This window comes from Mycteria americana, chromosome 11 (assembly GCF_035582795.1).
Source record: "Mycteria americana isolate JAX WOST 10 ecotype Jacksonville Zoo and Gardens chromosome 11, USCA_MyAme_1.0, whole genome shotgun sequence".
Taxonomy (NCBI): Eukaryota; Metazoa; Chordata; class Aves; order Ciconiiformes; family Ciconiidae; genus Mycteria; species Mycteria americana.
This window is the reverse complement of record NC_134375.1, coordinates 13,952,519-13,964,018: the sequence shown is the minus strand read 5'-3', so window position 1 is coordinate 13,964,018 and position 11,500 is coordinate 13,952,519. Positions and strand designations below refer to the sequence as shown.

General features: G+C 38.8%; 1 protein-coding gene across 1 annotated transcript in view; it reads right to left on the bottom strand.

Annotated features, from left to right (window-relative positions):
• Positions 1-711: 711 nt before the first annotated feature.
• CNTN3 (contactin 3) overlaps positions 712-11,500 on the bottom strand; it is a 75,932-nt gene continuing 65,143 nt past the window's right edge. Inside the window, exons 12-20 of the mRNA XM_075513658.1 lie at positions 10,751-10,909; positions 10,503-10,652; positions 9,684-9,754; positions 8,561-8,795; positions 8,270-8,385; positions 7,486-7,672; positions 4,055-4,167; positions 1,431-1,599; positions 712-812 (exon numbers count right to left, since the gene is read on the bottom strand). Of these exons, the coding sequence (XP_075369773.1) occupies positions 712-812; positions 1,431-1,599; positions 4,055-4,167; positions 7,486-7,672; positions 8,270-8,385; positions 8,561-8,795; positions 9,684-9,754; positions 10,503-10,652; positions 10,751-10,909 (1,301 nt within the window). The remainder of the gene's footprint in view (positions 813-1,430; positions 1,600-4,054; positions 4,168-7,485; positions 7,673-8,269; positions 8,386-8,560; positions 8,796-9,683; positions 9,755-10,502; positions 10,653-10,750; positions 10,910-11,500) is intronic.

The window sequence follows — 11,500 nt, the reverse complement described above, 5'->3', positions numbered from 1 at the left end:
TGTTTGAAAAGGTACATAAACGTACGCTGCGATAAAACAGAGAGCCTTCTTTGAAACTCGGCTGTGAAATAATTTCTTCAGAGTAGTAGTGGAAGCCCTGCCTCTTGGACAACCCAACGTGGACTGTGCAAAACTAACATCCATACTGTGAGACTTTTTTCTCTACCTTCCAGCTTTGATTTCTTGCTAGATTTAGAGTAACTTATATAAAGGGCAGTAAGAAAGCTGATCCAAACCTACTGGGTTATGACACTGTCTTAAGAACAGCTGCTTGGTCAACGTGTTATCATCTGAATGAAACGCCACGTCTCTGATTTCATCCTTCTTATGCAGAATGATGTTACCGTAACAACGCAGAACATACCCAAAACAATTCGGTGTCACTGCAAAAATGGAGTTTCTCACTGAGCTGAGCTCTTTCTCGTAACTCTGATTACAGTGCCGTTGCTCTCCCTCTCTCTTACATTGTATCTGAAGTATGTAATATGTAAACTCCTTTGGTTCAAGTATTAAGGCATTTTAGATTCCTTTTTAAAGGATTTGCTAAACTTTACACGATATTTTTACTTCAACCTACAGTAAAATATAAAGAATTTAAAAACACGTCAGGATAGAAGAAAAACATGCATTAAGCACTGCAGTTTTTTTAAAAAAAGCACTTTTCTGTCATAACAGATTCATTTTTTTTCCCCAGCAAATGAAAATGTATCATCACAACACTGAATTAAGAGTCAAGGAAAATATTGTTGGTAAGAAGCTGGATACGCTGAAGATATTCAAGACTGATGGACCAGAACCTCTTGCATCCATACCTGTGACAAATGAAAAAGGTCAGGATTAAATGAAAGCATGACTGTCTGCTCTGTCAAATTATTACTCTTCCTCGACGCTAAGCAAAAATTATGGTCAATTTTTATTTCTGACAAGCAATTAAAATTTACAAAAATACACTAAATATTTTTAAACTAGAAATGTACTGCAAAATGCTGACACTGTACGAATGGTCTTTACTTTCAAGGTAATAATAATAAAAAAAGGAGAAAAGTAAAAAAAGTAGCATTTTTAATACCAATTTACATGGTAATTTACCAGTTCAATAGAATGAAGTTTGTTATACATAAGGGCATGAAGACTGTTAATTGCTTTTCTTTTTATTCCCTTATTACCGTACAACATACAAGTATTAATTCTTTTTTTTCTCCCCATCAATAAGGACTCCATTCCTGCAAAGACAAGCTGTGACAACTGCTGGGTGTCAGCTGCCAATTTAGTAATGATTCACTACACCAAGGCAGAGACACGTCTCTGGTATACTGTGTACAGCTGGGTACCGGGTACCATACTGTGGCTGGTATAAAGGAGGCTCCGATAGTGGCTGGGGACCCTATATAAGCACGTGACAAAATAATAGCAATTCAGCTTCAACCTACTAGCTAGGCTGGGAATCAGGATCTGATCACTGCTAGTGCCATCTCCGCCATCACTTGTTGCTTTAACTTCTATAATGTAATCTTCGTTAAACTGGAGCAAAAGTTCAGCGGTCGTCTTGTCCGTGTTCAGCACGTTCGTATTGCTCTGACTGCTGGTCCTGTACAAAACCTGCAACACAAGCAAAGAGCTGTGGCATGTCATTTCTTCCACCAGGACCTGCCCTGCAATTTTTATTTGTATTTCTTAGAAACAAGGTTTCAGTCTTTAAAAAGATGGGATGAGAGAAAAGATCCTCTGATTTTTGGTTAATATTCTAGGGCAGAATTAAATTTAAAGAAAGAAGGTAACATCAATCAAGCTCTTTTATTCCAGCTTTAATCTAAAATGGCACAATGTATAATGATAACAAATGAATAATATATTCTGTTGAGTGTCTTAATAATATATTGTTCTATATCTGTCATTATCTAGATCAGCTTCTTATGCCAATACGTAGTTTGGGAAGGAGAGAACTAATCAAAATTACAGACTATGTTGGAAGATGTTCTGCAAGTGCTGAGTGATTATTCTGTCATGAAACTTAACTGCATTCGGTGTCCTATGTTTTAAAGAATGGGAGCTACATCTGAATGTCACAGCCTGCTGCTCAATCTGATCGGGCAAGAGGAAGGGATTTAAGAGCAACATCAGCCTCTCTTCTCTCCTGAAGCCTTGATGAACCCAAAGAGTCCCTAGTGCCAGTAGCAAGGCTAGACACAGAGAGGTATGTCCCGGCAGAGTTTAAAAAATATGTGGATCCAGTGCATTCACCTGGCAGAGTTTCACAAATTTGACAGGTAGGTAAGCTTGGGATTTTCCCAGTGCAAGAACCAGCAATCCCAACTCCCTCAAAATAATAGCAGTAATGATGAAATGGGAAAAAACCGCAAGGCCACTGGAATTGCACACATGCTGCCACCCTTGAGACATGCTCCCTAACGCCGTGCCTTGCTATAAAACGCTCTCAGAGGGACACAGACGCGTGGCTCACTTCCACAGCGACCGCGCTACAGCTGCTCTGGTGTTTTCAGCGTCATCTGTTGGCTCTTCTCTTCCTGGCAAACCAACTTTAGTTAACTCCACTGCCCTTGCCTTTTGGGATAAAAACAACCCACTAAGTGCTTTACTTCAGTAAAATTAACCATCATTATCAAAATTCAGCTTATTCTCGTGTACTTATGTCCTGGTTTCAGCTGGGATAGAGTTAATTTTCTTCCCAGTAGCTGGTATAGTGCTGTGTTTTGGATTTTAGTATGAGAATAACGTTAATAACACACTGATGTTTCAGTTGTTGCTCAGTAACGTTTACACTAGCCGAGGACTTTTCAGCTTCCCATGCTCTGTCGGGTGCACAAGAAGCTGGGAGGGGGCACAGCCAGGACAGCTGATCCAAACTGGCCCAAGGGCTATTCCATACCATATGGCGTCATGCTCAGTATAGAAACTGCGAGGAGCTGGCTGGGTGCAGCGATTGCTGCTTGGGCATGGGCTGGGCATCGGTCAGCAGGTGGTGAGCAGTTGTATCACTTGGGTTTTTTTTTTCTGGGTTTTGTTCCTCTCTCACTCTCTTGTTGTTTTCCTTCTCATTACAATTTATTATTATTATTATTTTTGTGTCCCAATTATTAAAATGTTCCTATCTCAACCCACGAGTTTTCTTTTTTTGCTCTTCCCATTCTCTCCCCCATCCCACCGGGGGGGAGGGTGAGCGAGCGGCTGGGTGGGGCTTGGTTGCTGACTGGGGCTAAACCACAGCAACTTAGCAATGTTTGTTATCCATACGGGAACCTGAAATCCTTGTGGGAGACAGAGTATGCAGTTTGAAACTCTACATGATATGTTTTTAGGTCAGCTACCATCTATGGAACTAGGTGGCTTATTTAAGCTGTAAACATGTATTTCGTGCCAATACAGCTCAGAACACTGCACAGTCAGATCTTCAGCATAAATCTTTTATGGAGGATGTGGGATCCAGCTGTATGCAGCTCATGAACAACATCCTCAGCTATTCTCTTAGACATACTTAAGATATATGACATATTTAAATACCTGTACATTTGTGTGCTGATCAGATTTAGAGTAGATGTAGTAATGTAATTTCTATCAAGACAATGAGCATGTCCCACAGTAGGTAAGAAGAAAAAGGTTTAAGAATATCAGTTTGATATATGTGGTACTAATAAATATACCTGGCCAGTAATGGAAACTATACCCATCAGCTAAATCTTGGATTATAGGCTATGGGTTTGGATAAGTGTTATACACATGATAAATGTTATACATGTTATAACATCCAAGTGTTACACATCTGGATAAGTGGGATCCCAAGAGCTGGCAGCAACGCTTGCAGCTCCTGGCTTTATTTGCATGAGGAGGGGAAGGCATTTAGCATACCATTAATGGTAAAAGGACCACAGTTTATGAGACATTCTTAGAACACGATTTAAATCTATAAAAAGGAGACACTACTGAAATGGTTCAGATGTGGTACCGTGCATCCTCTGAACTTACTGCCTTGCAAATAGACAAGAAAAAGCAAACTGTGGATTGCTTTCAGATATTTTTCGGGTCTGTTTACACTTACCTTATAGCCAGTCACCTCGGACTCGTTCTCCATAGCTCTTACTTCCTCCCAGCTGAGGATTACTCTGGAGTTGGTGACATTCCACATAACGTTTCCTGGTGGTTGACTGGGTGCTTCAAATACATAATAAAAGCATGACTTTAATTTAATTGGCACTAGTGATTTATTCTACAGTAGGAAATAACAGTTCAGGTAATTGACTGTCATTACGTGTCAGATGCAAAAGCAACTCAAATGCAGCCTCATTGTTTGTACACTTTATGGTTCAGAGACTAAATTGGAAAAACAGAAGGAAGGAAAAATAGAATGGCCCATAAATGTTATTTCTGAAGTTGCATAATCTGCTGATGGTCCTTCATTAAATACAGCCAAAAAAAAGCATATGTCTTAGGACATGGGTGATCAATTAGAACAAACTAATGAAACCAGTGATGGTAACAGACAATTTCTAGTTTTAGTATATTGCCAAGAATAAGCAAAATCTTCACAACAGATTATTTGTTAGACAAATTCAGTCTTGGTGAATATTCAAATCTACACGCTATGCTGATTTACTTTAATGCGTTTGTAATGTAAAAATATTTGACAGATTTTTTTGTTCTTCTTTTAACTTGAGGCGTGATTTCGAACTGCAGTCTGTGCCATTTCAGTATCTGCAGTTGGAACAATAGTGGGCTTCGGCCAAGGAAATCTATTGGGGTTTTTTTGTTCATTAACAATCTGAGACTGTTATTTTCAAAAGGAGTAGTATGCTTTTGGCTGTACGCTTTAATATATCTTGAAACTGCCAAGCTTTCAGGGAAGGCGAGGTAAGTACAAACCTCTTAAGATGCCTCAAGTTGGTTTCCCAGAAAACGGGTCATGCAGTGACACAATCAATGATTAAAATCTTTTCTAAATGTGTTAAGGAAAACAATTTACTGTTGCTGTCACCTAGTGGAGGCAACTGCTGCTTAGGTGGACAGCGCTACGCTTTGGTGCTGAAGGTTCCAGTATTAAGCACTGACAGCGGTTTTAAACACTCCTATGCATGTGCTTATGGGGTTTTTTTTCCTTTTTTTTTTTTCCCCCTCCTCTTTTAGTTTTGAACTTTCACATAGATAGCTCCCTAGCTTCTTTCTATGAGCAGTCAGATCAAACCCCACCTGATTATACTTCTTAACACAAAGTAGACACAAAAATGTAAGAGCGAGACTTAAGAGAATTAGTCTAAAGTCAAACAACCACTCACAGGTTTGGTTTGGGGTTTTTTTTGCAGTATTTGCTTTGTTCTATGTACTAAATAGGATTTAACCTGATGCACTAATAGCCACTTTTTGTAAATGTAAGAGGAGATTGTTTCACTCCTGTGAATTAAGTGTTACAGCATATATGAATAGTTTTCACACTGAGATATTAAAGCTGAATTTCAAAAGAAATGAGTCATTCTTTTAAAATATTAATATGACATCTGAAAAAATGAGTAATTATATATAAAAACTGTAAGCCTCTACCTACCACTTGACTTATGGAAGTGAATTCAGAAGGCTCCAATTCACTTCAGATACCAAAATCTCCAGTAATCTTCAGTGTTCAGAATTTGATTTGTAATAGGTCAGATCCTGAACCACCACATCACGTAAATACATGTCCAGTGCTAAGCGTGCAAATAGCTACACGGATTTCTCTGAGACTCCTCAGATGCTGAAAGTTGGTCACATACGCTAGTGTTTCTCTGAATTAGAACCAATGGACAGAACATTTGGTTGTATTTTAAGACTTGATAAATATGAACTAATTGTAACATCTTGCCTTATAAACTTAGGCAAGTCCTCCCCAGTTACTTGCGATTTTATATAGCAATATTCTATAAAACAAAACTACGCTTGTTATTTTGGGCTACAAACATGAATATTTCAAATATAAAAGCAAAGATACTGTAATGGTCAAAAACAAAAGGCTGAATTTTCAATCCCGAAATATACTGCCAATTTAACTTCAGTATTTGTGTTTTGTGATATGGCTAATAGTTACTAAGAAGTATCTTGTAGGTCATGTGGGTGAATGTAAATGCAATGTGCACAGAAATCCTTCACAGTGAAAAACACATCGATCACAAATACTCAAGTTAAGGTAGGAATTGGGATTGATTAAAAATCACACATTTGAATGAAAGATCAGTTTCTACTGCAGCAGTACAGAGAATTATTTGTCTTAATTCAACTAGTTGTTAGCAAAATCCTTCAAATTGACATTGTACTGTACTGCAATGTTTTTGCTCTCTTTATTCACCAGCAAGACACATGGACATAATGCAACTAATTTTTCTTTTTAATTATTCCAAAGAGCAGTGATCTTGACTGAGGGCCTGATCCAGACCCTGTTCCCATCAGTGGGATCAGGTGCTTGTCCAGTTCTCATTCACACATCCCAAAGGCACATGGTCACTAAAAAAGGACTGAAAAACTCAATGAGCTGACCAGGCTGGCACAACCTCTAGTGAGCAGCCAGTAGCCACAAAGATGATTCATTACAGAAAACTATTCATCACATGTCAGGTACAGGCTACAGGCAGCGAGTTCCTTCATATCAGCCAATTTGTGGTAGCTATGCATATAATATATTTAAACTAACTCTAGCAAATATAAGTTTATCTGACTTGGTGTAGTCCTCAGTGACAGTGACACTCATTTTTGCCTATAATAATTTCTGATAAACTAGCGTATTTCATAATATTAATGATGCGACTACTTTTGGTAGAAGGATGTTAATGACTATTCCAGAGAATTTGACCTTTCAGACAGATTTAATTGTACATTCTTGTGAGTCTGACAGAAATACTTCAAGATTGATGACCCTGATTCCGAGTTGTATTACAATGCAAGAGCATACTAAAAATATTTCTATTTGTAGAAAAATTAGTGCAGCCTTTGACAATCTGTTCTCCAGCTTAATTTCTCCTTTTTATTTGTAAAGTGGGCTCTTGTGCAATTTGTTCAAGGGGAAACAATGGATACGAAGGATTGTTTTGCATGAATTGTGTGAGGATCATTGCATTTCAAAAGCCGTGCCCTAGAGAACTTACTTATAAATATGTTCCAAAACCCTGAAAAATTCAACAAGTGTCTGTTTTTTTCCTTCCAAATAACAGAAATTTTTCTTTTAAAAGGATTCCAGTCACTAGAAGAATAATAAAGGTTCTATGCAGAAATTAGATATCTTTCTTCAGCTCCACTGGCAGAGTTGAGTTGCACTTACTCATCCTGCTAAAGTAGCAGAGGATAGAAAATGGAAGATCTACGCTCGATTTAATTGTCTAACTCCTCTAGTCTGTATGAAAATTTAGGTCACTTACACATATTATGATTCCCAGTAATATGCCTATTTTTCATTTCCCTGCAAGTCCTAACACACCATTATGTCTCTCCCCACTTTAAATTCAAGATACTTACGTGTCTTTTTTGTGGTAGCATTTACTGTGGCACTAAAGGGACCTGCTCCAGCACTGTTATAAGCACGGACAGCTGCGTAGTATGCTAAGTTGCTCTTCAAACCTGTTATTCTTATTGATGTCTCATTCCCTGCAGCTTTTACTCTGTTTGAAGATTCTTCTTTTCCACCATTATTCCAGTACCTAACCTAGTAGATATAAAACAAAACTATTTAAAACCTTGCATGGAATGGACTGTTCACCCGCAGCATTGCATTTGACTCCTTTAAGTGCATTTTTTTCCTCAGCTGAAAAAGGTAGAAATACATTAAAGTTTCAAAAATATGTTTACTGTGTAAAAAAAAAAATTCTTACCCATCTGCTTTTCATGCTTGCTGCTCTTTTTAGTGTGAAATTTAAACTGAAATATTAGATCTTGCTTGAATTAAAAAATGACAAGAGGAAAATGGTTACTTCATCTCAAAAGTAAACAAGTTAAACTCAGAACACTACCTTACGAAATAGTTTCTTTGGAAGTAAATGTAATTCTGAAAAAATGTCAGTTTGAAAATACTGTTAGACAGACACATGACTATCAGCACAGGAAGCAAGACACCATTTCATTCTCTGTTCTTTGTTTTCAAAGATACTTAGAAGAAAATATCCTTCTTCTGGGTATAGGTGGGGCAGGAAGAAAGCAAGATAGGTGGTAATCTTTTGTAAATTTGTGCTGCTGTCCGGCAGCCTGCGTGACCCTTCTGGCTCATGGCCCTTTACAAATGGGAGTGCATTTTAAATGAGCTTACCTCGTAGCCCAGTAACCTTCCACTGCTCATCTTCCAGGGAATGGCCATCCAGGAGACCTCGATGACGGAGGACGACAGACTCGCCGCAGATACGCCGGAGGGTGCTATGCTAGGCTCTGTATTCGGAAATCAATAAATGAGAGATGATCAGCAGCATTGGTGACTGTGGAAATAAATGTGTTCATATTCAAAGTGATCTCATTTCTATTAACTGTTGCTATGTTCTCTGATGAAACATCTCATGTTAAAATATCTGGAGGTAACTCAATCAATCTGGAGATAATCACATACCTTCTTCAGCTGAAAAAACTGTGGTTACTGAACTAAATGGCCCTTCTCCTTTATTATTATAGACACCAACTTTGACTTCATATGGTGAAAAGGGCAAGATGCTTTCATTCCTAAAGACGTATCTTGGTGTGTCAGGAGAGGTGACTACAGTCTGTATCCACGTTGTGGTGCCAAAGGGGCGGAAAGCAACAACATAGCCAAATCCTTCTCCATTTTGCAATTCTTCAGGGATGGGCTGTGAGAAAAGCAACAGATGACAGAAGTCTGAGATGCTACATACAGCACTGGACATGTCTTGTAGGAAGAAAGTACCGCCAGACTAACGTACATGATTGTAACCAGGTTCTGGTACTGCATTTGGGATCATTCCATCAGCAAATTAACTCTGGTACAGCAGAGCAAAACGTGTTCCTTTGAACCTATTTTAAGGTTTGCACTTCAAGAGAATAACTTGCAGGTATATTTCTTGTTTTCCATTAAGTATACTGTTTTAAGACACTCTTCAGTAAATACAATTTTTTTTTCAATTTCACAATCCATAGTTCGTAAAAAATTAATAATTGCTTAGTCAACTATTATAGAATCCAATACTACCTTTGTACAGTGGCTTACACCTTCCTCTGAGGTGATTATGATTAGGTAACCACACAGAGCAGTCAATGTAAGTTACAGTACGTTAACATTTTTTAACTCCTTAAAAACGGGATATGTAACAAAGTAGTATTTGATTGCTTGTATTGGCTAGCACATGCATCCAGAGTTAATGGTAGGAAAGCAAGAACTGCAAATTTGCACTGAAAAGCATAATTCTTTGGCTCAACCTTTGAGTGATAACCCTTCCTCTTCCCCCACCCTCCTGGCTCCTTTTTTAGCGTAACAATTGTTTGAGAACAGAAGCAATCTCAGACAAACGAACTAAATTTTGTACTGATTGTCATCTAGCACAGTAACACATGAAAGCAAAAGAGGGAAGGCAAACGTGCATAGCTCACATTACAGAATGTTACCCAGCACATATACATCCTAGATGAGAAGCTGCTGCAGCCAGGGAAATTCATCTTTTAAGAAGAGTTTGAATGAAAACAATCATTCTCTGAAGAAAATTGCTTGCCAGAAAACTTACATCCCATGTTATGACCAGTTCAGACCTGCTGCCTCCTCCCCCACTGACTTCAGATGGGGGAATTTCGGGAACTGTGGAAAGGAAACATATAGCTGTCTGCACAGTGCAGATACAAGAGACAACATCATATAAAGTTAACCTCGTGCTCTGAAGCTAACCTGGTTGTATTTGTATTTCTTTTGCAAATCAAGGCAAATGCTTTTGAGGCAGGGTGGGCAGTCCTGGAAAGCCCCAGCCCCGTCCAGCATTCACCGTGCTGCTTTCCATCACTGGGGCAGGCTGATGTTTCTCTGAGCACTTGAAGAACCTCACTAGCTCGCAGACTGAACCCTGTATGCTAATGTTCATGAACTTCTAAAAATTGGAGGCATGCTTCACTTTTTTTTAATAGGGCTAATTTATGCAAATGTATTGGGCAAGGGCCTTATTCCAAGTAAACTCCTGGGCTTTTAATTGATGGGCTCTTCTGAGCCACATGGAAGGTGTACACTGATCAAACACTAGGAATGAAAAAACCCTGTCAAATTTAACCTCCTTCTGTCCATTAATACCTTCAGACTCTGCAGCGCTGCCTGAACTGACAGATTTTGGCATACTAAATACAATTTAAACATACTTAGATGTTATACTTCTGTGATGTTCAGTAATGCAACACAAACTGTCCCACAGCTAAATGGAAAAATCATGAACAAACTAGTTATAGGCTTTTATATTTGATGGCAATTCCAAGCATGCCTGCAAAGAGCCAAGGATCTGAATGCTCCTTTTTTTGTTAATATTCAAGATTTGAATTAAAAACAAATAGAAGAACCCACTAACCTGCCTCTTCAGTTCTTACTTTTTCTGAGGGTAAACTAGGTTCTCCACCTCCTATTTTGTTACTGGCAACTACACGAAATTCATATTCAACCCAAGGATTTAAATCCACTACTGTGGTTGTGAATGTTTTTCCATCGATCACATCTGGAACTATTAAAAACAAAAAGAAAGAACGAAGGGAAACTAAGAACATGGTGTCCCTGGTTGAAAACATTTCAACAGAGCCTGTAACAAGAATTGTGTTTTACCTGTTGTAACTCGCTGCCAGCCAACTGAAAAAGGTGTCCTTGCTTGTATGGTGTAAGTGGTTACTGGGCTGTGATTATCTGTGCCTTCTTGCCAGGAGATCTGAGCTGTGGTATCAGTTATTTCATCCACTTTCACATGTTCGGGGGGCCCAGGTGAGCCTAGAATCAGATTGAAAAATAGGCAGAGTTTTGTAAAGCCAGTACCCTGGAAACCACTAACATAGCAGCATGGATTCCCATTTTATCAGCACTGTGGGAGGAAGAAAACGATTCAGCTTGGAATAAGAACACTTGTAATTATTGTTTTACATGCGCGAAACTCAAGTCTGATAATCTATTTCTGAAATACTCTGAACTGCAGCACAGATGACAGGGTTTTGGTTTTTTTTTTTGTTTGTTTGTTTTTTCCCCCGAGAACCTTTGTTCAGCATGATCCCTCTATCTTTCCAATGTCTTTCACTTTAGTCTTCGATGTCCTCTTTTAATCTACTAATACATCTCTGTAGTCTGCCAATTTGTTATCTACAGCTGTTTTACTGTATGATGCACTGCAGCAATTTTTCAGCACCCCGAGCAGCAATTGTCAGGCAAGCCTTCTGCTGCCTTCTGGAAAATCCTGATTCTGGGCGTCCTGGCAAAAGTGCTGTGTTTTGTCTCATCTGCACCAGCAAATGGGGTTGAAATAACTCTTGTTCCCTCCTGTCAGTGACTTGAAGGACTGTCAGTGAGAAAAGATGCGAAGTCAAGATT